General features: G+C 40.9%; 1 protein-coding gene and 1 pseudogene across 2 annotated transcripts; both read left to right on the forward strand.

Moving 5' to 3' along the window:
- The first annotated feature begins 4,870 nt into the window (after positions 1 to 4,870).
- fbxo38 (F-box protein 38) lies at positions 4,871 to 25,680 on the forward strand. Of its 2 annotated transcripts, XM_020919974.2 has the most exons (21): positions 4,871 to 5,010; positions 7,035 to 7,213; positions 7,656 to 7,789; positions 8,963 to 9,126; positions 9,870 to 10,035; positions 12,718 to 12,993; positions 13,458 to 13,551; positions 15,400 to 15,530; positions 16,712 to 16,882; positions 17,280 to 17,422; positions 17,675 to 18,020; positions 18,340 to 18,471; positions 18,574 to 18,705; positions 19,781 to 20,341; positions 20,437 to 20,537; positions 20,636 to 20,738; positions 20,905 to 21,071; positions 21,148 to 21,293; positions 21,630 to 21,733; positions 22,845 to 22,958; positions 24,780 to 25,680. In XM_020919974.2, exons 2-21 carry the CDS (start codon positions 7,083 to 7,085, stop codon positions 24,956 to 24,958), a joined length of 3,495 nt encoding a protein of 1,164 aa, XP_020775633.1. In that variant the 5' UTR covers positions 4,871 to 5,010; positions 7,035 to 7,082; the 3' UTR covers positions 24,959 to 25,680. The 2 variants fall into 2 exon arrangements, with proteins under 2 accessions (XP_020775633.1, XP_055015274.1); XM_055159299.1 differs by lacking the exons at positions 4,871 to 5,010; positions 7,035 to 7,213; positions 7,656 to 7,789; positions 8,963 to 9,126 and adding an exon at positions 9,278 to 9,614.
- LOC129410746 (5S ribosomal RNA) lies at positions 14,311 to 14,427 on the forward strand (annotated as a pseudogene).

The raw sequence follows: 25,680 nt of genomic DNA on the forward strand, positions 1-25,680 counted from the left end.
CTTCAGAGCTCAGGCTAAAAGGGCTCAGGCTGGACTACAGACTGGTTTCAGGTGAGCAGCTGCAGGAGAAGACTCCACCCACACACACAGCTAAAGGAAGGAGGTGAGCACAGAGGAAAGAGTGTCATAGCCAGGGGCATGACACGCTGTCTCTAATCCAAAGAAATATGTTGTAAAACTGGGGAAGTCAGGGTTATTGGATCTCAGTGTTGGGACGGTTACTTTTCAAATGTATTCCCCTACAGATTATAGATTACATGCCCAAAAATGTAGTTTGTAACGAAATTCATTAAGTTACTTAAGGTGAGTAACGTAATCTGAATACTTTGGATTACTTGATTTGTTGTAGAATAGCAAAGATTAGGATATCTTAACATAAGATGTTTTGTCTGCTAAAAGACAATAAAAAGCCCAGACTTTACTTAACCGTATTAAAAATATTATTGATAGAGAAATGATTTCTATATGAGATCACTGCTGCCTTCAATTATGCCCACCTACTGTTAAGTTTCATATTGTTTATTCAAAAAAACAAAACTTACTTTCAGTACAAACATAAAGGTGCCAGCCCAGTAAAAATCAGTAATATTTTATATTTTTTACTCAAAATTATGTGGAATCAGGTTGTTAACAGTGCAGTGCATGAGGGGAGACACGATCCGCGCAGCATGGTTTAGTCCTGTTAAATCTGTTTTTAGTCTTGTTTTAGACATGGTTTAGACCTGGTTTAGTCCTGCTTTACTTTCCGGCAATGAATGGAATTACCAAAATAAAAAATGGGATACAGCCCATAATGTGAAAACAGGAAAATACCGCTGTCTAATCCATTTATTTCAACAAAGTAACTGTAATCCAATTACCACTCACTGAAACAGTAACTGTAACTGAATACAGTTACTCATAATTTGTACTCTGATTACATAATGCCAGTACATGTAACCCGTTACTCCCCAACACTGTTGGATCTATAAAACTGTAAACTAGAAAAGAAATTCAGGTGAACGGCAACTAAAATCTGATATCTGATAAAGTATCTGTACTCTACACCAGGGGTGTCCAAACTTTTTTCATTAAGGGCCACATATCTTAACACAGACGAAGCAAGAGGGCTGATCGAGGGCCACAGACTGATGCTCAATACAGTGAATAATTCAAATATGTGCATGTTTAACACATTTGAATGAGCCATCAGTCTTTATTCATGCTAAGATCTTTAAAACCACACACTCAATATTAAATATTAGTATTTTATTTAGTGCTGTCATGCGATAAAAAAAATTGAGAGATTAATTAATTATGATCTGTAATTAATTAATCTAATTAATCTCATTTTAATCTCACCTAAAAATTGCTGAGAAAAGCCTTCAATTTGAGGTATTTTCATTTAAATTCATTATTACATTATTGTGGCAGATCAAAAGACTGATATAGAAAAAAAAAAAAAGACTTTATAAAGTCATTTATTGTTTAACAAATCTCTTCAAATTGGCTGTTGAGCCCAAGTCTCCATGAATAAGAAACTGTTTGTTGTAAAGTAGCAAAGACGAGGAAATATGAACATAATAACTTTTGTCTACTTAAAGACAATAAAAAGTCCAGTCTTTCCTTAACCATATTAAAAATATTATTGATAGAGAAATGCTTTATATATGAGATCACTGGTTTTAGTCCTTGTTTTAGTCCTGGTTTATACCTGCTTTAGTCCTAGTTTAGTCCTGGTTTAGTCCTGGTTTAGTCCTGGTTTAGACCTGGTTTAGACCTGGTTTAGACCTGGTTTTAGTTCTGGTTTAGTCCTGGTTTAGACCTGGTTTAGTCCTGGACTGGTTTAGTCCTGGTTTTAGTCTTGGTGTTAGTTCTGGTTTAGAGGCGCACAGGAGGAAGCGCAGTTTACGCAGTGTACGCGAGAAAACACGATCCACACGCGGCTCACGGGAGCACGTCGGTGTCCGCGCATTAACTACGGAAGGAAACGTGGGCCGCGCGTTCTGAGGTTAATGACGATGATAAAGGTGTGTGTTTGTGTGTTTGTGTTTGTGTGTGTTTGTGTGTGTTTGTGTGCGTGTCCCCTCATGTGGCAGGTCACTATAGGACAGTAGTGCAGACATCATGAGCCTATGCAGGTTGTTTTCACCAGTGACATTTAAGTTGTAGGCGATATTATATTTGTTATTTTCTTTTATATTTCACGTCGGGAGAATAATTTCCAAGACACGAATGTGTTTTTACCTGTGCACTGCTGCCTCTGTTCTACTGGCTCTTCCACCTCGTCCATTGTGCGACTGACGCCACCAACGTTAACATGACGTTTACATCGCTGTTACTGCGCGCGTTTTGTGTGGGCAATGAGTGGAATTACTGAAATAAAAAAATGTATAAATGTGTTTTTTGTGTGTGTGTGTGTTGTTGTCCCAACAACACATAAAAACAGGTTTTATAATAAAGCAACTCGCATACAGAAACACTAAAGTTAGAGATTAAAAATGAGATTAACGCGATTAAAAAACATAACGCGCTAAATATGACTGTAATTAATTAATTGCAATTAACGCGATAATTTGACACCCCTAATTTTATTATTGTTATTTTTTATTTTATTATTATTATTTTCAAAAAACTTGCAGTAAAAAGTTATTTTTTAATTCATGCAAGGTAATTTGGACAAATTCACCTGGAAGCCTGAGGGCCAAGAAAAAATTTGTCTGAGGGCCGCATTCGGCCCACGGGCCATAGTTTGGACATGCCTGTTCTACACTGACTTTCTAAGGAGCCCAGGTAAAGATAGAGGGAAATGACACACCTCTGAATCTGTGACACAACATGCATTAAATCTACTCAAATGTAACTGTGACACAACATGCATTCAGTATACTCAAACATTGGCAATTAGCTTTAATCTTGCCATTACAGTTCTATCAGTGTGCTTACATTAAGTCGAAATGAAATCAAATGTTATAGACAGGGGTTAAATACTGTCTGAGCTGGTTTAAACGACTTTCAACTGGTCTAAACCAGGTCTAAACCAGGTTTAAACCAGGTCTAAACCAGGTTTAAACCAGGTCTAAACCAGGTCTAAACCAGGACTACACCAGGTCTAAACCAGGACTACACCAGGACTAAACCAGGTCTAAACCAGGACTAAACCAGGTCTAAACCATAGACTGTATAAAAGCATATATACAGTCTATGGTCTAAACCAGGTCTAAACCAGGACTAAACCAGGTCTAAACCAGGACTAAACCAGGTCTAAAACAGGTCTAAACCAGGACTAAACCAGGTCTAAAACAGGTCTAAAACTAGGACTAAATCAGGACCATAACAGGATTTAGCCAGGACTTAACCTTGCCCCCAGACCGCCCACCACGCCTCCTCCCGTATGCCCCCCTCCAGTCCGTGAAATATTGTCTGATATAAAACCAGTCCATGGCAAAAAAAAAGGTTGGGGACCACTGCTGTAGATGATTTCACATCAACCTTTTGAGGGACTGAAGATGGAAATTAGCCACTCTGGCTGTAATCTTTACATATTTACATTGTAAATGTTCATTAATATGCACTGTCCCTTTACAAATAAATAAATAAATAAATAAATACGAAGAGAAAAAAAAAAAAAAATAAAAATAAAATAAATATATATATATATATATATATATATATATATATATATATATATATATATATATATATATATATATATATATATATAATATATATATATATATATATATATATATACATATAGTGTCTATAGTGAAAGGAAGCCAAAAGTGACACCTGTGCTGGTCAGGAGGATAGTGAGAGAGGTGAAAAAGAATCCACAGATCACCACCAAGGCCATCCAGGTGAATCTGGGCACTGTTGGTGGAACATCTCAAGACAGACAATCCAAAAGACACTACATACTGCTGGGTTCCACTGACACAGACCAAAGAGGAAAACACTTCTCCAGATAAGACACACAAAAGCCCGTTTAGCCTTTGCAAATGCTCATCTGAACAAAGAAGAAGACTTTTGGTCTTTTGTTTTATGGTCAGATGAAACAAAAATTTAATTGTTTGGCCACAATGATGTATTGATGATTTGGTGTAAAAAAGGAGAAGTCCTCAACCCTAAGAACAACATCCCCACTGTCAAACCTGATGGTGGGAACCTAATACTCTGGAGATGTTTTTTCAGCCAGTGGGGCAGGGAGTCTAATCACAGTAAACAGCACCATGAACAAAGAGCAACAGATCAAGGTTCTCAACATCAACATCAGGCAGCCTGCAGAGGAACTTGGACTTGGGCACCAGTGGACATTTCACCACGACACTGACCCAAAGCACACTGCAAAAGTGGTGAAGAAATGGTTATTAGTCAGAAACATTACCGTTTTGCAGTGGCCCGGCCAGAGTCCTGATTTGAATCCAACTGAGAATCTGTGGAGGGAGCTAAAGATCAGGATGATGGCAACGAGACCCTCCAATCTGAAAACATTGGAGCTCACCGCTAAAGATGACTGGGCAAAAATATCCGTGGAGACTTGCAAAAAATTGATCAGCAATTATAGAAAGCATTGGATTACTGTAATAGCCAATAAAGGCTTTTCTGTTGATTATCGAGAACTGTATGAATAATTCTGGACATGCCACTTTTTGTTCAAATGTAAATAAAAGCTGAGAAATATTTTTTTCCACAATAATGCTTCTTGTACATCGTCTTATTATCATCTGGGAGATGCCTGTGTCATTTCCAATCAAGAAAAAACATGCTGGTTGAATAAAAGTAACTTTAAGTCAAAATTCCTGACAAATTTATGTATGAATCATTTTGGGCTTGACTATATGTTTTGTGTGTAAATAAGAAAAACCTCCTGGCCGTGCGGGGCAGTAGCGGGAAGAGTCCAGCAGACGGACGGTTCGTGACGGAGCGGAAGGAGCAACTCACAGATCCAAACACTTCGATCTCTTGCCCAGTTTTACGCCTCAGATGGAATCGGTCAAGAGATAACAGCTGACCGCGAGGGACCCACAGGTTAGATCCTGCTTTTCACTTTAACAACATACTGCACAAAGTTAATTCAGAGGAGAAAGTACTTGTCTGAGCCATGGGAACCCACGGCATGCTAACTGTAGCTAACAAAAACAAGTCTCGTTGTTGCACATAGCACTGCGCGGATTTCTGCTGTCACTAACGCACTAAACACGCCAACACTGCGCAGTGGTTGTTGTGCTGGACTGTCTCCTAAACTGCATGCAGACCGTGGACATTGCTCTGGGATCTGCTCAGTTTAGAGGGAGCTGTCTTTGTTTGAGTCTAAATGAATCCTTGCAACACCTATAAACATAATGAGTCACTGAGGACAGATCTACAGACCTAACAGACTATGAAGTGTTTGTGTATCTGTGTAGTAGTAGTAGTAGTAGTAGTAAACTTCTGATACATTCAGTCACCTACTTAATAATGACTAATGAATAATGACTACAACCCAGGCTACATAGTGTACCCTATCAGACTCCATCCATCCATTTTCTTCCGCTTATCCGGGGTCGGGTCTTGGGGGCAGCAGTCTGAGAAGGGACTCCCAGACTTCCCTCTCCACACACACTTCCTCCAGCTCTTCCGGGGGGATCCCGAGATGTTCCCAGGGCAGCCGAGAGACATAGTCCCTCCAGCATGTCCTGGGTCTTCCCCGGGGCCTCCTCCCGGCGGGACATGCCCTGAACACCTCCCGAGGGAGGTGTCCAGGAGGCATCCGGAACAGATGCCCGAGCCACTTCAGCTGTCTCCTCTCAATGTGGAGGAGCAGCGGCTCTACTCCAAGCTCCTCCCGTGTGACTGAGCTCCTCACCCTATCTCTAAGGGAGCGCCCAGCCACCCTTCAGAGAAAACTCATTTTGAGCGTTTGTATCAATGATCTTGTCCTTTCGGTCATTACCCAGAGCTCATGACCGGTCCAATACAGCATACCTATACCTATCGATACCTATCAGACTCATGATACGATAAGATCCTGAGAAACTAACATCAGATTAAATTAGATTAGATGATTTGCCTTTATTGTCTACATTATGGAGAAATTCTTGTCAGACAAGCAGTGGGTACAAAACACAACAACAGACAGAGGCATCACTCCACACTCACAACACCAAGAGCTGCAGCATCACCATGATTTTAACATGATCTGATACAGTACACAAATTCTCAACCAGTTCATTAATACTTTTCAGCAGTTACAAACAGCGCCCAGTCCTACTGCTTAAACATATACTGAATTGCACATGTCTAAAAATATTTTGTACATTCTCACCCCAAAAGTAGAAATTTGTTTGCTAAACAATTGCTCTAGCATCTGTCATTTAATCCACATCACTCCATCATTAAAGGTGCATTGTGTAACATTTTTAGTAGAGGGTCCACCACCTGCTTGTCTACATGGAAATGTTATTGCTTTGGCTAAGGGTTTAATTTATAATGTAGAACATTTATCTGTCACAAGGGAGACAAGCAGGTTACAGCACGACACTACATTACAGTTCAAATCTGTGGAGAGTCGCCCCTGTTCACAGAAGGAAATATTGTATTTTTGACCAATAGAAACGTCTATAATGAACAAATGCTTAGTTAATGATTTTTTTAATGTCATACCATGTAAGATTCCAGGCAAAGCAATTGAGACATCAGAAAAGTTGCGCTCTGCACCTTTCATGCACACACACACAAAAAAAGTTTCATACGATGTGGATGGTAACTGAAACTCTTGATGTAGGATGTGAGTGGGGTCAGCCACCATTGACCTTCCTTCACAACTGTCTCCTTAAAACATTTCCCAACATTCTTGGTCAAATTCAGTATTTGTGACTTTAGTTTAATAGTCAGATTGCCAAACCAAAATGGTGATATTGTGTCAAATAATAGACTAAATGCAAGCTCTATAAAAGAGAAGACAATGATCAGACTCATAAATTTCACTTCAGTAATTGAGCATATCCTATTTGGATCCTGTTTATGATACACAGGTATCAGTCAAAGGATAATGATTACACGAATGTTTTTAGAATTGTGACTGATGTGCTAAGTCCAAAGACTAAGGAGGAGAGGGTGAGATGGCTCCCAGAAAGAAAGTATCCAGACTGCAGCTTGTGAAGCACACCCATGAAGCACAGCAGCCCCATCCAGAGGAGGACAAAGACTACGTCAACCAGCTCTCCCATGAGCTCCTCTGTCATATCTTCAGGTACTCTCTCCCATGTACTTATCTGCGCTTATCACAACAGCATCACATTTATTATTATCTTTATCTCTAAATTTGTTATAATGTCACATTGTGAGAGTTGTATAGTTTACAGCCTTATCTATAGTGGACACTTGTTTAGGCTGGTTGAAAAATTTGAACTTTTGGTGAAATTTGCAGCTCTTTAATATGTTTCATGTGTCTGCGCTCAAATGCAAAGGAATACTTGAGTAATGTCTCGGACCACTACTTTGTAATTCTACTTGAGTAATATTATTTAGGAATAACATTACTTTAATTTGAGTAAAATTTTTGACTACTCTACCCACCTATGCAATAGTGTAATCCCAACCAGAAAAGTTGCACATGCACCTTTTACATTAACCGAATACAAGTCACATTTTAGCTGTTGTCCTTCATAGTATTTTCTATCTTGTGTTTTTAGGTATCTCCCATTGAAGGACATAATCTCGATGGAGTGTTTATCCCGAAAGCTCCGGGAGGCGGTGTCTCTATACCTGCGTGTGCTCAGGGTGGTGGACCTATGCGCGGGCCGCTGGTGGGACTATATGCCCTCAGGTAACTCTGCTTTTATTGCAGATCATCACCTTCACTCACCATGAATGGAATCAAATTTATTATCCTAAAGAATACATGTATGTTAGTGAAATTGCTGTTAGTGAAACTGCTAATACAAAAATAGTGAATGAACCTAACAATTTAAAAATACTTGTGGAATATGGTAAGGTGCAAGGCAGGGGAATATAGTTATTGTGCGTGTGTCTGCTATATAGTCATAATCTATCACACCCGTGGATCATTATGGGGTCATTCCATGCCAAATCTCCGAATGTGGAAGTTGAGTCATCAAATCAAGCATTTTGTTGAATTTAAGCTGTGTGTCAAATATTCTGAGTGTTTTCTTAGCTTCTGAAAGTGCCTTCATAGTCCATGAATGCTCTGCATGTATGCGGACACCACATTTTCACAAATTCATTTTGCAAAAATCAGACTGAACACCATCACAAATTTTGGATATGTTAAAAACAGACGTCAAGTCTTTCTGAAACAGTCCATTTGATGTTGGTGGGTTCTGTCATTTTTTTTGGTACAACGTGGTAAAGATGGCAACAAATTTATTTTTTCCATTTTTAACACTTAATATCTTGTGGAGCGTTCATCACAGAGGCTGTTTTAAAATACAAAGTACACAGTGTGTGTGGGAAGATGCATGTTCAATATCAAACCTCTGTCTTTAAAATTGCACTTTCCACAGTCCTTCAAAGATGCCCTCAAATTTGAAGAGTAAAATTTTTTTAGCAAATTCAAGCCCCCAGAAATCTGTGATAAATCAAAAGCACATGTGTAAAAGTCCAAGATTCTACAAGTACATCTGACAAATTTTAACCCTTGAAAATTTGAAGGACCTACCTTAAATAGTTTTTTTTTTAGATTTTTACAACAATCTGAAAGTGGTTCCTTGAACAACTCTGCTCAAAACAGGTCAGGGCAGAGGTGACAAAATATCTTTTAATGACAAAACTATAAGGAGTTGGGAGCTAAAATTTATGGAGTTTTCCTGTTGGAAAGTGTGTGAACCTCCTAGAATTTTTTCAGTCACATCTGAGATGGTCGGGCATTTTAAATTGAAATATTCATTTAAAACAATAAGTTCACTGACTTCCACAGAGTAGTGGACATATACTGGTGGGGGTAGCTTGTCTCATATATGCTGGTCATTGTCTGTTCTAGGTTTCACAGATAGCAGTTTCCAGATTCTCCTGAAGAAGATGCCGGAGGTGGAGCAGCTGTATGGGCTGCACCCATGCTTTCTAGAGAGGAGGAGGGTCAGGGGCTATGAGGCCTTTAGTATCCCAGGACTGCTGGAGGCTCTGCAGGCTTGCCCGAACCTTATGGTCAGTGTCACACCCCCATTGGAGCTGTGGAAAAATGAACATGTATCAGTGTGCCCAGAATCTTAAAACCATTTTACTTTGACTCCCAAGTTTGCATGTTTTCTCCAGGCACTCTGGTTTCACATTAATCCAAATCATGCACAATAGGTCAAATCCTCCAGCTAAGGTAGTCCTGACCAAGACTAGTTTAAGATTTGGAGATGGGTCCAACTGCTCTTGATAGGCTGCCACAGTAGCATTAAAGGACGGAGTAAATGCAGAAGAAAAGTTCCCTATGGGCACAATAGAGTGTACTTAACATATTTAAACAAGGCAAGTACAGCACAATTCATGCACATAGTGCCTTCATCAGGCTTTTCTGTTTGTGTTTTTGGACTGCTCCCTCTCCTCCCTCTTTTATAGCTGCATGAAACAGAAATGCTGATGTTTAGTCCCAACTCTGGGCACCAGCAGGAGGCTGGTCCCTGAGATCCTCAAAGTGTGAGATGGTATAATATATAATGTATTTTTGAATTGATCATCTCACCATTTGTACATGTACTGTATATTTCTGTTTTACTCTTTTGCATCAATGTCCACATTAATAACTTACACAATATTCTATATAGTTGTTATTTCATATGAGTTAGTTCCTCTGAAGACCCTCTTTCAATTTAAATTTAATGAACAAAATTCCTAGGTTCAAATATGTTTCTTCACCCATTTTTTAATAGGTCAGCCCCCCTTTAATTGTGTATTTTCAGGGAGTGGAGACCTCGCACCTGGAATTGGTGGAAGCCATATGGAACTACATGCCACAGGTTCATATATTGGGAAAGTTTCGCAACCGCAATGGAGCATTTCCCATTCCTCCTGAGAACAAGCTGACCATCCCTGTGACAGCCAAGATCCAAACCCTGCACCTTGTGGGTGAGTTCTACTCAGTGCTGCTGTGACACCCATACAGACGTACAGCTGGAAATGGGCCATATATTGCTGAAGTAAATATAGATTATTATTATATAGACAACTTTTTAAAGCCATGGATGAGTATGGGTTCATGTGTGTGAATGTGTGCCTGAGTGTGTGTGCAGGCTTGTATGTATGTGGATATGTATGTACGTTCCTGTGCAGGCAGGTGCGTGCATGCATGTGTGCTTGTGAATGTATGCATATATCAGTGAGGGGGAGCATTTAGATCAGGAAGTGGTTCCGGCCTGGTTGGGGGACGGTTGTGTGCAGGGCCCTGGTGGTACCCACGTAGCACGTCCAAAAACTGCAGTTTTTACGTTCGCGTAGGACAAAATAGTGTTTACGTGCGTAACCTTGCGAACCCACAGCCACGTGTCAAGCAAAGGCAGTTCCACCGAGAGCTGCAGCAGGATGTACACACGCAGCATTGGCTCTGTGTTTGTCAATGAGAAAGATGAAGGTCCACAGTGAAACTAACAGCTGAACAGAGTTGTATTTACCTTACTTACCTTACTTATTAACAGTATTTCTGGACCTGGGCTCTTTCACATGACACAGATCTGCCCAAGGCCACGTTGTGCTGATGGCAAACACACAAATACAACCAAAGATTCTTGCTCTCTGTGTATTATGATAACAAGGATACTAACAATAATGATAATGGTCCTGTTTCACAAAGTACGTTCAGTAACCTCTGGGTTTCAGAGTAAACTCTGGGTTAATATGAGACAAATCATACTTTTCTGTTTCACTAAGCAGGTTTGGAGCAGAGTTAAAAAAAAAAAAAAAAAAAAAAAAACTCAGAGAAGACACAAGACTTTATCAGTGGATCCCATAAAAGAGGATTCACAGGAAGTCATGTGACTGTGGATGTCAGGTTTAATATAAAAGAAGTGTAGAGGAGCAGTCTAAAAAAAATTAAATGCTAATTTTAGTATTTGATTTCAGATTAAATTCGCTAATTGCTTTTTTTGCTAATCTAAAATGTTGAAAGCTATGTAACCCACATAAATCACATTTTAAAAGTGTACATGAGTTAAATAGAATAAAGTATGATCCATGAATGGGTGATTACAGGTTTTTACGTTTTGTGAGTCAAATAAATGTAAAGTAGAAATGAACACAAGTCACATCATTCAACCTGTTAAACCTGATTAAGTGGACCTGGGCCTTCTGTGACTGATTAGTCAGAGTCAGAGCAGACGCTGGTTAAACTTGGGATTAGATCAATGAAATCTGTATTATAAATAGGGGTGTCAAATTATCGCGTTAATTGCGATTAATTAATTACAGTCATATTTAGCGCATTATGTTTTTTAATCGTGTTAATCTCATTTTTAATCTCTAACTTTAGTGTTTCTGTATGCGAGTTGCTTTCTTATAAAACCTGTTTTTATGTGTTGTTGGGACAACAACAACACAAACACACACACAAAAAACACATTTATAAATTTTTTTTATTTCGGTAATTCCACTCATTGCCGGAAACCCGCACAAAACGTGCGCAGTAACAGCGACGTAAACGTCATGTTAACGTTGGCGGCGTCAGTCACACAATGGATGAGGTCGAAGAGCCAGTAGAACAGAGTCAGCAGTGCACAGGTAAAAACGCATTCGTGTCTTGGAAATTATTCTCCCGACGTGAAATATAAAAGAAAATAACAAATATAATATCGCCTACAACTTAAATGTCACTGGTGAAAACAACCTGCATAGACTCATGATGTCTGCACTACTGTCCTATAGTGACCTGCCACATGAGGGGACACGCACACAAACACACACACAAACACAAACAAACACACACCTTCATCATCGTCATTAACCTCAGAACGCGCGGACCACGTTTCCTTCCGTAGTTAATGCACAGACACCGACGTGCTCCCGTGCGCCGCGTGTGGATCGTGTTTTCTGCGCTTCCTCCTGTGCGCCTCTAAACCAGAACTAACACCAAGACTAAAACCAGGACTAATCCAGTCCAGGACTAAACCAGAACTAAAACCAGAACTAAAACCAGAACTAAAACCAGGTCTAAACCAGGTCTAAACCAGGACTAAAACCAGGACTAAAACCAGGACTAAACTAGGACTAAAGCAGGTCTAAACCAGGACTAAAACAAGGACTAAAACCAGTGATCTCATATATAAAGCATTTCTCTATCAATAATATTTTTAATATGGTTAAGGAAAGACTGGACTTTTTATTGTCTTTAAGTAGACAAAAGTTATTATGTTCAGATTTCCTCGTCTTTACTTTACAGCAAACTGTTTCTTATTCATGGAGACTTGGGCTCAACAGCCAATTTGGAGAGATTTGTTAAACAATAAATGACTTTATAAAGTCACTTTTTTAAATCTATATCAGTCTTTTGATCTGCCACAATAATGTAATAATGAATTTAAATGAAAATACCTCATTGAAGGCTTTTCTCAGCAATTTTTAGGTGAGATTAAAATGAGATTAATTAGATTAATTAATTACAGATCATAATTTATTAATCTCTACTAAATAAGGAAGTCAGATTAATAATATATAATTTCTTAATTAACATGATAATAAAAAATAATATAGTCATTTTAAATGGAAACCACCAGCATGCATTTTTAATCAACTTCTCACTAAGGCTTGTGTTTGATGCAGGAGTGAATGTTCCTGAGATCCCTTGCGTGGCCATGCTGCGTCATCTCTCCTTAAAATGGGTTCGTCTGACCAAACCACAGCCCTTTAAGGATTTCCTGTGTGTCAACCTCAAGACGTTTGTCATGAAGAACTGTGCCGGACCCACCAACTCGCTTAAATATGTGCCTCTAGTGACGGGGCTGGCCTCCGCACGCAGCCTGGAGCAGCTGGAGCTGGTGAGGGTGCCTTTTTTGGGAGGCCTTATCCAGCACGTGGTGGAGGACAGTTGGAGGTCAGGTGAGCTCTACACATGGGCCAATCACCAGAAAATAACGACTTCATGGTTCTTTAAATTTTTTCTTATTATATTGTTTAAGTGTCACAATACAAAAATTTCAAACTCTATTTTGATACTAAACAATAGACTCGATACTCAGTACTGATTCCACGTTCATGGTAAACTCTGTGTCTTCAGTCATCCTGGTAGGTTCTATAGTTGGTTCATACTTGATTAAAGGATTATCTACTGTCGATAATACCGATTTAGAATCTAATTTTCAACTTTTGACAACCCTATATTATTCTCCAGTGGCATTGGAGTTGTAGATAATTACATAATAATTACATATTTGAGTCATTATTATACTGTGTCTTATGCTTCACTAACAAAAGACCCTCCTGGGATAATACATATTTTGAGCAATAGCTGTTTACCTCAAATGTAAATGACCTAGTACCTCTGACCCTGTATGTGTGTCTAGGAGGATTTCGGAACCTTCACACCATTGTGTTTGGAGCCTGCAAGAATGCTCTGGAAGTGGACCTAGGCTACCTAATCATCACGGCTGCACGCAGGTTTTACATTTAAACTCTGCTACTTGGCTCAAAACAGCAGGGAGGACAGTCCATAGAATATTTTAAAGCCTTTCCTTTAGGATGAACCACAACTTTGGCCACTGCTCTGCACTGCTTTTGCTCCCCTAAATGCGCATCTCCCCCCTCCCTTTCCGAGTCTAACTTGTAAAATTTACTCTAACTGATCCTTCATTTTGCAATATAAAGCCTATTGTTATATGTTGAGTGTGCATTTACATAGACAGATGATAGATGACATCAGTACTGTCGGGTTTAGAAACCATAAGCAGCCTCCAGTCCACACCACACGTGCGTCCATGCCACACATTTCCTCTGTTGTTTAGTTTAGTTCATGTTCTCAGTTATGAGAAACACGTAATGGTCGAACTTGCTCTATCATTAGACACATATGCTTTGAACAGTTAAAGAGTTTGTCTTCTGCTAGGTAGGAGTTTTAACAAATTTTCTCATTAAAAACATACCTGGAGGTGCATCCATGCACAATAATCTTTTCAGTAATTAACTAGCATGTAAAACAAAAATTTTCGGGCACCAGCCAATCAGCGAAGAGCCATATATTCAGTGTGGTCAACGATTCCCAAGATCGAGGATTTAAAGCCGGAAGAAAGAGAATATTTGGTGAATTTTATCATGGGGAAAGACGTTATTGTCCTTCTTCCTACAGGATTTGGGAAAAGCTTAATATACCAGTTACCCCCGTTAGCGGCGCATTACATACGTGACTACCAACTACTACTGGTATGTGGCCATACCAGCTTGTCAAAGCCTGATCCCGTCAGATCTTAGAAGCTAAGCAGGCTGGGCCTGGGTAGTACTTGGATGGGAGACCACTAGGAATTCCAGGTGCCACAGTGAGGCGCCAGTGGCAAAAAAACTGTTGTTGTGTCCTTAGGCAAGACACTTCACCCACATTACCTAGTATGAAAGTTGTGTGTGTGTGAGTGATGGTGGTGGCCGGAGGGGCCGATGGTACAGATTGACAGCCTCGCTTCTGTCGGTCTGCCCCAGGGCAGCTGTGGCTACAATAGTAGCTTACCACCACTGAGTGTGGAGTGACTGAATAATGAACTGTAAAGCGCTGTGGGTATCTTGAAAGGCGCTATATAAATGCTGTCAATCAATCAAATAGTAGCGACTGGTAAAATAAAAAAATACCTGCCTACCGCCGAGTGAACAAATTCTAACGCTGCAAGATCAGGCGATTTCTATGAAGTGAAACCGGCTGATGAATCAGGCTAAGTAAAGATGCCTTAAGTGCCTTAACTTGATTCATCCTCTAAAAGGAGAAATGTAGGTACTACACAGCTACCTGCTTCCACTGTGTTTTATGTATGGTATGTACAGACATGTTCAAAATTGTTGAAAGAAAAACCAACAATGGTCACTGAAATAACCTGAAATTAAGAAAAGCAATAATAAATAACATTTTCCTGATAAATAACCAATGAAAATCAGACACTGTTTTTGAATTGTTGTTCAATAGAATAATTTTAAAAAACAAACTAATGAAACTGGCCTGGACAAAAATTACGGTACCCCTAGAAAACTTTGTAAAGACTTGGACAATAGGGACATGCTAAATGGTGTGTCCTCTAATCTGCATCACATGTGTCTTCAAGGGGCACTGTCTCCAAAGGACCCTGAGTGTTGTGGTCTTGAGTATGCATCTCCACCACACACCCTTTTAGCTTTACAACTATGAATTCAATGCAACACCCCTTTTTCAAGAAAAAAAAACAAACAAACTGTGGCTATAGCAAAAACTAAAAGATCTACATGGAACGAGACGTATGACCAAATGCTAATATGGTTGTGTCTGTCCTCCAGGCTTCACGAGCTGCGCATCCAGCCATCTCTGACCAAAGACGGAGTGTTTTCTGCCCTGAAGATGGCAGAGCTGGAGTTTCCACAGTTTGAGACACTCCATCTGGGCTATGTGGATGAGTTCCTGCTTCAGTGTGAGTACTTAAACTACACTTATGCACAAATCATATCACACACTCACAAATCAGTTCACGCATGCACAAATAAAAAACATGCATTATCAGATCCAACTGTCAAATCAAACGATAAAGTGTGTGGGATTCAAATACCACAGTGATAATTAAAAACACAGAACTGTAAGTTTAGTCAACATTAAAAAATAGTACGTCTTTTTTTTATTACGGTACCCTGCTGTTTTATATCTGTGTAATCTCCAGGTAATCCAGGTAGGTTCCATAGGGACCCATGAGTGTATGCTAGTCTGTGTTGTTCTTCAGATCATTCTTAACCTATTTAGGAAAGGTTTGTAATTTCTGTGCCCTGAACGTGACTTTTTTAGTATATTGTACTTATTTGCTGAATGAGTATCTAGTTTCAATACCAGTTATAGTATTGATTAGTATCTGATAAGGATGGGAGAATTCTCTTAAGCCACTATTTGATTTGATTTTCGATTTTGGACTCACGATTTTCGATTGTCTTCAACTTTGATCACTTCTTTAAATTAACATTATTTCTTACCTTAAAACACATTTAATGCTTTCTAATGCTTTATTAAAGCTCAGAACTTTTGTTAGCATAACTCATTTATGTTCATACTGTAAATATCTGAAACAAATGACTTATAATAAAAATAAATAACTTTCTGAATAAAATTAAGAAATCTTATAATTAAACTGAAATAGAGCCATAGCGATCAGCCATTATGAATAAATATAGAGAATATATATTAATTTATTGTATTGGAATTGGAATAAAAAGTGCCTGAAAGATAACATTCACCTCTGTTAGAATATGGCTGCAGTAAGCCTCCTAAGAGCTGTTTACTCTCTTTATCTAAGAAAGGACCTCAGGCTTCACTTTTTCCTGCCCGTGCCAAAATGACAACACCGTGCACTTGGAGGGGAACATGAGAATTGAATCAAATTGAAACACCAGAGTCAGAAGATCTTTTTTCGAGAATCATCCCACCCGTAATATCTGATTTTCTTTTGACAACTTTAACAATCCCCTAATAGCCACGGCCCTCTCTTTGCGAAGCCATGGTTTAAAAGTCATGGTATAATTTAAGTGAAGAAAAAGTAGTAATGCTAAAGTTTAGGATCAGTCAGTGTGATGTCTCCCTAAAACCTATAAACCCAACTTGTGTGTGCAGGTAAAATGAGCCACGCGGAGCTAGTGAAGTACGGTTTGGCCGATGTCACTGAGAACCCTGGCATCATTACAGACATAGGCCTCAGAGTGGTCAATGAGGTCTTCACCAATATCAAATACCTGGTGGTCTACAACTGCCCCCACCTGCACAACCCCCACAGCTGGATCACAGGTAAGGCCCAAAAATATTGAAAACATTAAAAAACACATTGAAAAACACACTGATTAAGATGCATTCTTGCTGTGAGTGGTCACAGATCTCTGACCTGTAAGCTAGTGGTGGCATTACCTGTTTGTTTCCATGGAGATAAAGTTTAACACTGTACTGTGGAAAATTTTAGCAACATTCGAATGCATGTGGACAAACAGATGGCAGCCCCTCCACCAGAAAAGTTCCATAGTGCCTTTAAAAATAATCCTGATATTATTTAGTGTGAAAGTCTGTACTGATCAAATCTTTAGCTCCCTCAGTATGACTGGCTAGAGAAATGTTGTCCAAATCCACAAAGGCCTTTCTGGGCAATCCAGACTGTTGAAGATGTGCAGTGTGAAAAGTCTCTTTGCCTCAGATCAGTGCCGCTGGAGCCGCCTAGTGGACCTGACTCTTGTCCGCTGTCATGCCATCAAACTAGAGTCCTTCTGTCAGTTCATAGAGCTTCTGCCCTGCCTGGAGTTTATCTGCCTTGACCAGATGTTCCGAGAGCCTCCTAAGGTAGGCCACAAACAAGCTGAAATGATCATTTCGGTGGAGTAGATGTGTGCCTCTATAACTGCTTTATTGACTGATAAGCACACATGCATGAATGTGTTTAGTGCATTGCTACATACCTGTAACTGAAATATTATGCTAAACTCTTGTAGATGTGCCATCAGGACTGTACAGACCTGACCTAACCATTCTCAGCTCGTATTATAGCATTATGTGAGTTCCGATGCTTACAGTCCACTTTGCATTTCTCTGTAGGGATGTGCCCGAGTAGGCCTCAGTGCTGGCACTGGAATTGGTGTGTCTTCTGCTCTGGTCAGTAACCAGAATTCCAATGATGACAACAACAACCTCCCCCAGGAGGCCCAGGCTCCTCCTGCAGAAGCTGCTGTCAACCTCCCCCAGGAGGCCCAGGCTGCTCCTGCAGACGCTGCGGTCGACCTCCACCAGGAGGCCCAGGCTCCTCCTGCAGAAGCTGGAATCAACCTCCCCCAAGAGGCTCAGGCTCCCCCAGCTGAGGTTGGAGCCAATCACCCACATGAGGTCCAAGCTCCTTCAGCAGTTTCACCTGTTAACCTACACCAGGACGCCCAAGACAACAGAGGTATATCTCAGCTAGGTGGGGATGTCAGGGAATCTGCATTCACTATATTCCATACTGCATTCAATACCACTATATTTTGAGTTACAATTCCAGTGTAAATTTTTCAGTCATTTTATAACATATGTTATATATAATATAATATGGTCTGGTCACAGCACCAGAACATCATTGGACCATCACCTGCTCTGCACCTCTGCTTGGCCTGAGCCTCAAGGAGGTTATGATCTTAGCTGTAGGACCTGAGTGTGGAAGTAATCTTCATCTGTGACCACACTAGGCAGTTATCTTGTGCTGAATATTTGTTATTTGGTGTGAACAGTTATGGAGGTGAATGGAATGGCCGAACATGAGGAAAGAGATGTGCAACAGCGTGGATCTCAGGAGCACAGTGCTGCTGCAGGGGCCAGCATTTCACTGGGAGGACCACAGCCCATGGACCGGGAGCAAGCAGGTGCCTATCACTTTTTTCCAATTAGGCTTCACTGCATAAAACTCTTTGTTTATCTGAAGTGAAGTGCAGTTTCTTGAACTGTTCCTCATGTCATGAATGTAGGCCCCAGCGGCGTGTGGCAGACCCGTGCAGAGAGGGCAGCACTTGTAATTTCAGACTCAGACAGTGAGGAGGAAGACGGGCCACGGGTGCCTCCGGCCATGTGTGCACACCAGCCACTGTCCTGTGTGACAGGTACTGTATACGAGACCAGGCACATGGACAAAATCACAAGAACATGGCTGTATATGGTATTGCTGACACCGATAAGGTCAGAGAGAAACAAATCAAATCAAAATCACTTTATTTGTCCCTGAGGACATTGAGTAGTGAAACATAAAGACAATACAAAAGTCAGGTGAGTCATCAGAGTGTCAGGACAGTTTGAGTTGAGTAACAGCCCACATAAGTGTCGCCCTCTGTGTCCTCAAATCACACAGGCCACTTGTTATTTTTCAAAATGATCATAAGATTTGAACTAAAGACAGATGAAAAAAAATCTATTACAGACAGAAAATTACTGGAAAAGGACCCACATTATGCTATTTTTGGATCCATCAACATTAATGTTGTTTTATTAATTAATTAATTAATTAATCATTTATATTGTGCCTTTCAAGACACCCAAAGCACTTTACAGTTCATTATTCATTCTCTCCTCACTCAGTGGTTGTAAGCTACTATTGTAGTCACAGTAGTAAGCGAGGCTGCCAATCTGCGCCATCGGCTCCTGCGACCACCACCAATACTCACACTCCACTTTCTTATTAGAAAATGTAGGTGAAGTGTCTTGCCTAAGGACCCAATGTTTTTGCCACTGGCACCCCCCTGTGGCACCTAGTATTCCCATCTGTCTCCCATCCAAGTACTGACCAATCATATACCCGAAGTTGTGCTTTGTTTCATTCACACAAACCTTGCATATTTGGAATATGATCTGGAACTGCTCATCTCTACTGAACAAAATTTAACAGGTAGCTCTTAACATGAAAAAATTAAAACTACCGCTTCATGACATCACAAGGTGGAACAGAGCATTTTCAGCTTTATAGATGTAGACAGACTAATAATAAAGAGTTAAAGAAACATGTAAATTAAGCAAAACACAACTCTAGGTATGTTTTTGAGGAGATAACGACACATGTAACATGGCTAAAGGAGAGTCAATTTTGCGTAATATAGTACTTTTAATAATTTTGTGCATTTGTAATAGTTTTTTGGGAGGATGACGGACATAAATGCCTCTTCAGCTGAATGTTGTATGTTGCAGGTAAAGGAAAGGCCCCTCTGCGGCGGAGCAGCAGTGCACAGAGCCATACTCGCAGCAGTGCCGAGAAGAGCTGTCAGGTCAGCAGTGAGCAGATCAAAGCTGACATGAAGGCAGCCACAGACAGAACCCAGCGCCCCCCTACTACAGAGCCTACAGGCAAGAGTGACCCTCACACTGCAGCAGGAGAGGGCACGGAGACGGGAGAGGCCAGTGGGATGGTAGAGGGCAAGGGGGCAGCAGAGAACAGGGGGACAGGAGCAGGAACTGGCAGGGGGGCAGGACCTTGGGCCAGTGGAACGGCCGCACTGGACAGAGGGACAGGAAGTGGAGCCAACAGGGGAACAGGAGCAGGAGAGGGCAGGGGGATGGGAGGTGGAGCCAGCAGAGGGACAGGAGGAGGAGACAGTAGGAGGACAGGAGCAGCAGGCAGTGGGCGAGTTGGGGCCAGGTGCAGCAGTGGAGCACACAGTCCCTCTCATAGACCAGAGACGTCCTGTTCCCGCAGACCGGTGACCCGCTCTTACTCACGCATGTCCTCGGAGGTCCTCCTGGCAGGCACTGGTGAGACGCTCTACTCATTTTAGATCTGTCTTTCAGCACTGTTCTCTGTAGGTCTGTAGGGATGGAATAGAACTAAATGTTTGGACTGTGTACAGGTGTCTCCAAACCTAGGCCACGAGTGTTTGTGAAGCGAAAACGCAATGTCGACAAATCAACAAGCACCTCAGACCCTGTCACAGAGGAAGACCACGTGCAGGTACATGCTAACACAGCTATCTCCAAGTGGTAGAGCTGTGTAAAAAGTATACAGGCCAATCCATGTGTGGGCTGACCTGCTGTGGTGCATGTGTGCAGGTGCTGTCTCTAAAGAGCAAGAACCTCGTGGGCATTACTCTAACCAACTGTGGAATCACAGACCTAGTCCTCAAAGACTGCCCAAAGATGATGTTTGTGCATGGTAAGCTGTAGGCCTGTGTCTGCTGTGCCCAGGTGTTTGTGGTGTTTGTTGTGATGTGCTGTGTATTTGGTGGTGGTTGTGCTGTGCCCATGTGTTTGTAGTGTTTGTAGTGGTGGTGCTGGGCCCAATGTGTGTGTTGTAAATGCCACCTCTCTCTTTTTTTCAGCCACCAGGTGTCGTGTGCTGAAGCAGCTGCAGGTGGAGAATGCTCCCATTGTAAACAGAATGGACTTTGCTCAGTGTAAAAAGCTTAACATGCAGCAAGTCCTGGACCAGATCCTGAGGGTGCCTCCAGAGAGGAACCGCATCATCTACATGCGCCCCATGCATCAAGTGTGTTCCAATTAACCTTCTTCTAGTTGCAGGCCTTTTTAAAGTGCTTTTTGACTGTCCCTGCTTTCCTGTGCAGATCGACTCGGTGGCTCTGGAGCAGCAGTTGTTCCAGGGGCCATACCCCTACCATATTGCGATTGTCCATGAGTTCAGCAACCCCCCAAACATGCGCAACAAGGTGCGCATCCGGAGCTGGATGGACACCATCGCAAACATCAGCCAGTGAGCCACTCTCACACGTCCTACTTCTCAAAGTATTATGTTAACAGAACTTGATTCATCTTTGGTAAAGGCTCATTCTGTCTTCAGTTTCAAAAGGCTCATATTATGCTCATTTGTCATCTATGTTATGTTTACGATGAGGAAACAACATATCTGCTGAGTTATGTTATTTCATTTACAAATTTAACACACAATCCTGCTTTGTTATAGCTTGTGGTGTCATTTAGTTCTACAGGAAGTGTTTTTAAACTCCATATAGTACTTTTAAAAAGTTATTCAAGTAAATCTAACAGAGTATCCACCCCTGGTTATTAATGAATCCAATCTGTGTGTTAGGGAGCTGATCAAGTATGAGTTCTTCCCAGAGGCCACCCGCACAGAGGATGATGTGAAGAAGTTCTCACGGTACCCCTGGGGTCGGGACATCTACACTCTGGAAGGTAATGCTCCATTTACCACAAGGGCTGTCCTAAATGTTTCTCCTCTCCCCCTTTGAACGCATTCTACTGAGGTGTAAAACCTGTGTCATTTATTTGTAGAGTAACAACAGATCTCATTGTGTGTTTTATCCAAATAAAGTATTTTAAAATAAATAAATCTTTGTAACAGACCAATATGTTGTTTACATATACCTTGGCATGTTTTGGATGCCTTCTGCATTCGTCTTCAGAAGTGTCACGTGACGTTATACGGTGACCGGTGACGTGTCTTGCAGCTGATTTACACAGACTTTGGCACCATTCACCCACCTGCATTGTTAGGGGAATAGCGCCATCTGCAGTCTGACTTCTCCAGGACAGCATCCGAGGTCCTTGAAGGTTGATTGTCCCCTGTTTAGTGTCCTGTGGTCTAGTTTCCAGATCTCAATAGCCCTCTTAATTCAACTTTTGTGTTTGTTGTCCTCCATCCCTATTATTTTTGCACTTTCCCAGTCCATGATATATCTCTGTCTCTTACAGTGATCAGTGATGGCTGATTTGATGTTCTCCTGTTCTCCTTTTTTCTGTGCTGCTCTTGTAGTTGCCTCTGTTGTTTCCTTCTCACACTCTGCTTTGCGTTCTCTTTTACCTATGCTGAAAGCTCTTCCCGTTTTCCCCCATGTATGTTTAACACATAACTGGCATGTTACCATGCAACTATATATTATGGACTGGCAAAGTGCAAATCTAAGTGGGATGGAGGACAACAAACACAAACATTGTATTAAGACTATCGAGATCCACAAACTTGTCCACAGGACAGTTAACAGGGACGAGGGGGCCTAGCAACTTTCAAGGACCTGGAATGCTGTCTTGGAAAAGTCAGACTGCAGATGGCTCTATTCCCCTGCCAATACAGGTAGGTGAATAGTGCCAAAATCTGTGTAAATCAGCCACAAGATGTGTCACTGTAACATCATGAGATGCTCCTGAAGACAGATCCAGAAGGCATCTGAAACATGTCGTGGTATGTGTAAACAACAAACTGGCCTGCCAAAAATAACCTTTATTTGGATATAATATTGGAAGTCTAAATGAACCACTTTGAAGCCATTGTGTGTTCGATTATCAGGGGTTGTGGACGGTGCCCCCTACAGCATGATAACAGACTTTCCCTGGTTGCGAACCTTAAGAACAGCAGATCCCAACAACTACGCTCGCTATGACTTTGAGGACGACGAGACAAGTGAGTCTTACAATAATTGGATCAATTCACAATTTTGGTCACATGATTGTAAATTTGTTTTTTTGTTTGTATATAATGTACAAACAGTCATTTTCATCGTATGCATATGCACGCTTTAAGTCAATAGCCTATTTAAACAATAAGGCCAATTGTCCAGTGTAAATCCTCACATGTGTAACTGCTGATAATTACAATATATTAAATATTCAATGTGTCTATTACACTTAATTTTTATTATTTGTTAGATTGGACAAAAACTGGATCTGATCCTTTGTTGTCTACGTTGCTCTCTTTGAAGTTGCTACATCACCTTTATTTCTCTGAATAAACGGGCTTTAGTGCAGACGTGGGCATTGTCCAGCTCCAGGGTCACATACCCCTTTGGTTGACTCTGACCGGTCGTTTTAAGCTCATTTACAAAATAAGCATATTTTATCATTTTACTTCATGCATGGACTAAAGCTGAATTGCTTTTAGTTTAGATGACATTTTTTGTAAGGCAGCCTTACATTTTCATTTCTTCATCATAACATGTACTCTTACCAGTCTGACCAGCGCATCAAAACAATGATATTTACTGCTTTTATAAAGAAATACAATTAATATTATGCAGAATTGAGTTAAGCATTTTGACCCACCCCTCCACAATATTTTCTGTTTCTCATCCACACCATGGCCTTACTCCAGCACCCGTGACAGTGTGACTGTAGCAGGACAGGGGCTATAGAGCTTCTGCACCCATGTGAAATGTTAAATGTGACAGGGACACCATGTTGGCAGTGGTAGATTAGCGGTAAGGAATGGCACTGAGTCGCTTTTAGAGTTTTTTTTGTCATTAAAGGAAATTGTAGACAATGATTTATCTTAAAACTAATCAGATTAAACGTGGGTACCACCCATAACATTCTCACCTGGCAAGGGTGTTATTTGAAAATAATACAATGCATAGAATTTGTCTTAATTCTGCAATATCTGCACACTTCTTTTATCATCAAAAAAGGTCCTTGGAGGTATTTGTGAAAAACACAACAGACTTTATTATAAAGCCCTGTACATATAACGTTTACTGATACTGATGTCAATTTATTCAATAGCGGAAATACAATGTGCTCTAACTAATGAGCAGATGTTGTAACTACATAGCATCTTTATTACATTTACATAAGCGATTAATACATACAAATCATTGATTTAACTTTAATTTGTGATTTTATTTTCTACAAATCACATTTCTAAGCAGTCATTAATATTAAACATATTAACAGTGTTGAGCAAAAAGCATTTGGAATCCTTTCTCTTTAGTTTACTCTGTCTGCCTCATTAATAGGCTATTTAATGCTTTCAGTTTTTGAATCGTTATGAGACTGTGGTTTATATAAATAAAAGTACATTCATAGCTTAATTAACGTCTGGTTTGATTAACATTAGCTGCTTGCACGTTTAGCTGGAGAAATCCACTTCTATCATCAATCTGGAGCTTTGCAAATCCAGTATAAGGCTCAGCCTTTCTTCTATCTTTGCTAATGTGTTCATCCTGGTGCACAACAATAATCCACAATCACTAATATTCCAATAAAGTTTGTTCACTCACACATGGCCCTTGCCATTTGTTTGTATGGGAATTCTCAGCCCTCCACTGCGGGATTTGGAGGTGCATGCCCGGACTGTGATGACAACTGGAGGAGCTCTATAGCCCGTATCTATACCTATAAGTAGTGAATGTGCATAGTTTGTTTCACAACTCTGGTCCTAAAGCACAGTGCAACTGTATCAGGCTTTGTTCTGTGTACTCCCCTGCCACTAAACTTTGCTTTGTGTCAGGTACCATCTATGCCCCACGCAGGAAGGGTCAGCTGTCAGCAGACATTTGCATGGAGACCATTGGGGAAGAGATCTCAGAACGCAGGCAGAGCCGCAGAGGCCTGTTCCAGCGAGTGGTGGTGGTGTTCCTGCACCACTGTGACACTCCAGGAGAGCCTGTGGAGGACGACTACATCTAGAGCTCACACATATACGCACTGTGTAGGATGGTTACATCTAGAGCCCACACACAGATACACTGGAGGGCAGTCAGAAGGTCTACTGGACTCACTGGAACAGCATCACAGGGAGTGCTCATCCACTGTCTGGTCATTGCTCTGGTGTCTGGAGCTCTCTCACATCTTCTGCTGCTGGCCTTCACCTGCAGCTTGTTGGCAAAGCTGACACATTCCTGCACTGGAACTTTATATTCAATATTTGAATGCATTTATAGAAGGAGGTGGTGCTCTTTTTGCAGGAGGACATTTTCGTTTTCTATGGGAGCCTGCTGTGTGGTGTAGGCACACATTGTCACTGTGCTTAGACCAGAGCTGCTGCTGAGACCTAAACTACAATGGACTGGCCTGTTTTCTTTGTGTACGAAAGTGGCTGTCTAGTCAGGTTTAGAGTCCAAATAAAAAAAAATTAAAAAGAAGTGATTTGTTTGAAGTTAAGCTTCCTGTGCAAAAACTTACAGTAAGCACTGTGTCTTTAGTCTGTCAGACAGCAGAGGTACAACACCTTCAGCATTTGCCTTTGAACCAGAGGGTTGCTGGCAGTCAGTAATGTGACTGATTCAGGAAAGAAGGGCATCTGGTGTTTAAAAAAAAAAAAAGAAAAAGCTGCTGTGGCAACCCTTCCAGCTGCACTTACATTTGACATTTTCTTTAAAGAGTTGTAATAAACCATGAGTACATTTGTA

Source organism: Boleophthalmus pectinirostris, unplaced genomic scaffold (genome assembly GCF_026225935.1).
Source record: "Boleophthalmus pectinirostris isolate CB_2022bp ecotype Guang Dong unplaced genomic scaffold, ASM2622593v1 HiC_scaffold_23, whole genome shotgun sequence".
NCBI classification, from domain to species: Eukaryota; Metazoa; Chordata; class Actinopteri; order Gobiiformes; family Gobiidae; genus Boleophthalmus; species Boleophthalmus pectinirostris.

What these genes read in the sequence shown, in the direction of transcription:
- fbxo38 (XM_020919974.2), top strand. Translation starts at nt 7,083, where the DNA reads ATGGCTCCCAGAAAGAAAGTATCCAGACTGCAGCTTGTGAAGCACACC. An exon ending in AGGCTTGCCCGAACCTTATG is followed by an intron (nt 9,127 to 9,869) that starts GTCAGTGTCACA and finishes GTGTATTTTCAG; the next exon opens with GGAGTGGAGACCTCGCACCT. An exon ending in AAAGATGATGTTTGTGCATG is followed by an intron (nt 20,739 to 20,904) that starts GTAAGCTGTAGG and finishes TCTTTTTTTCAG; the next exon opens with CCACCAGGTGTCGTGTGCTG.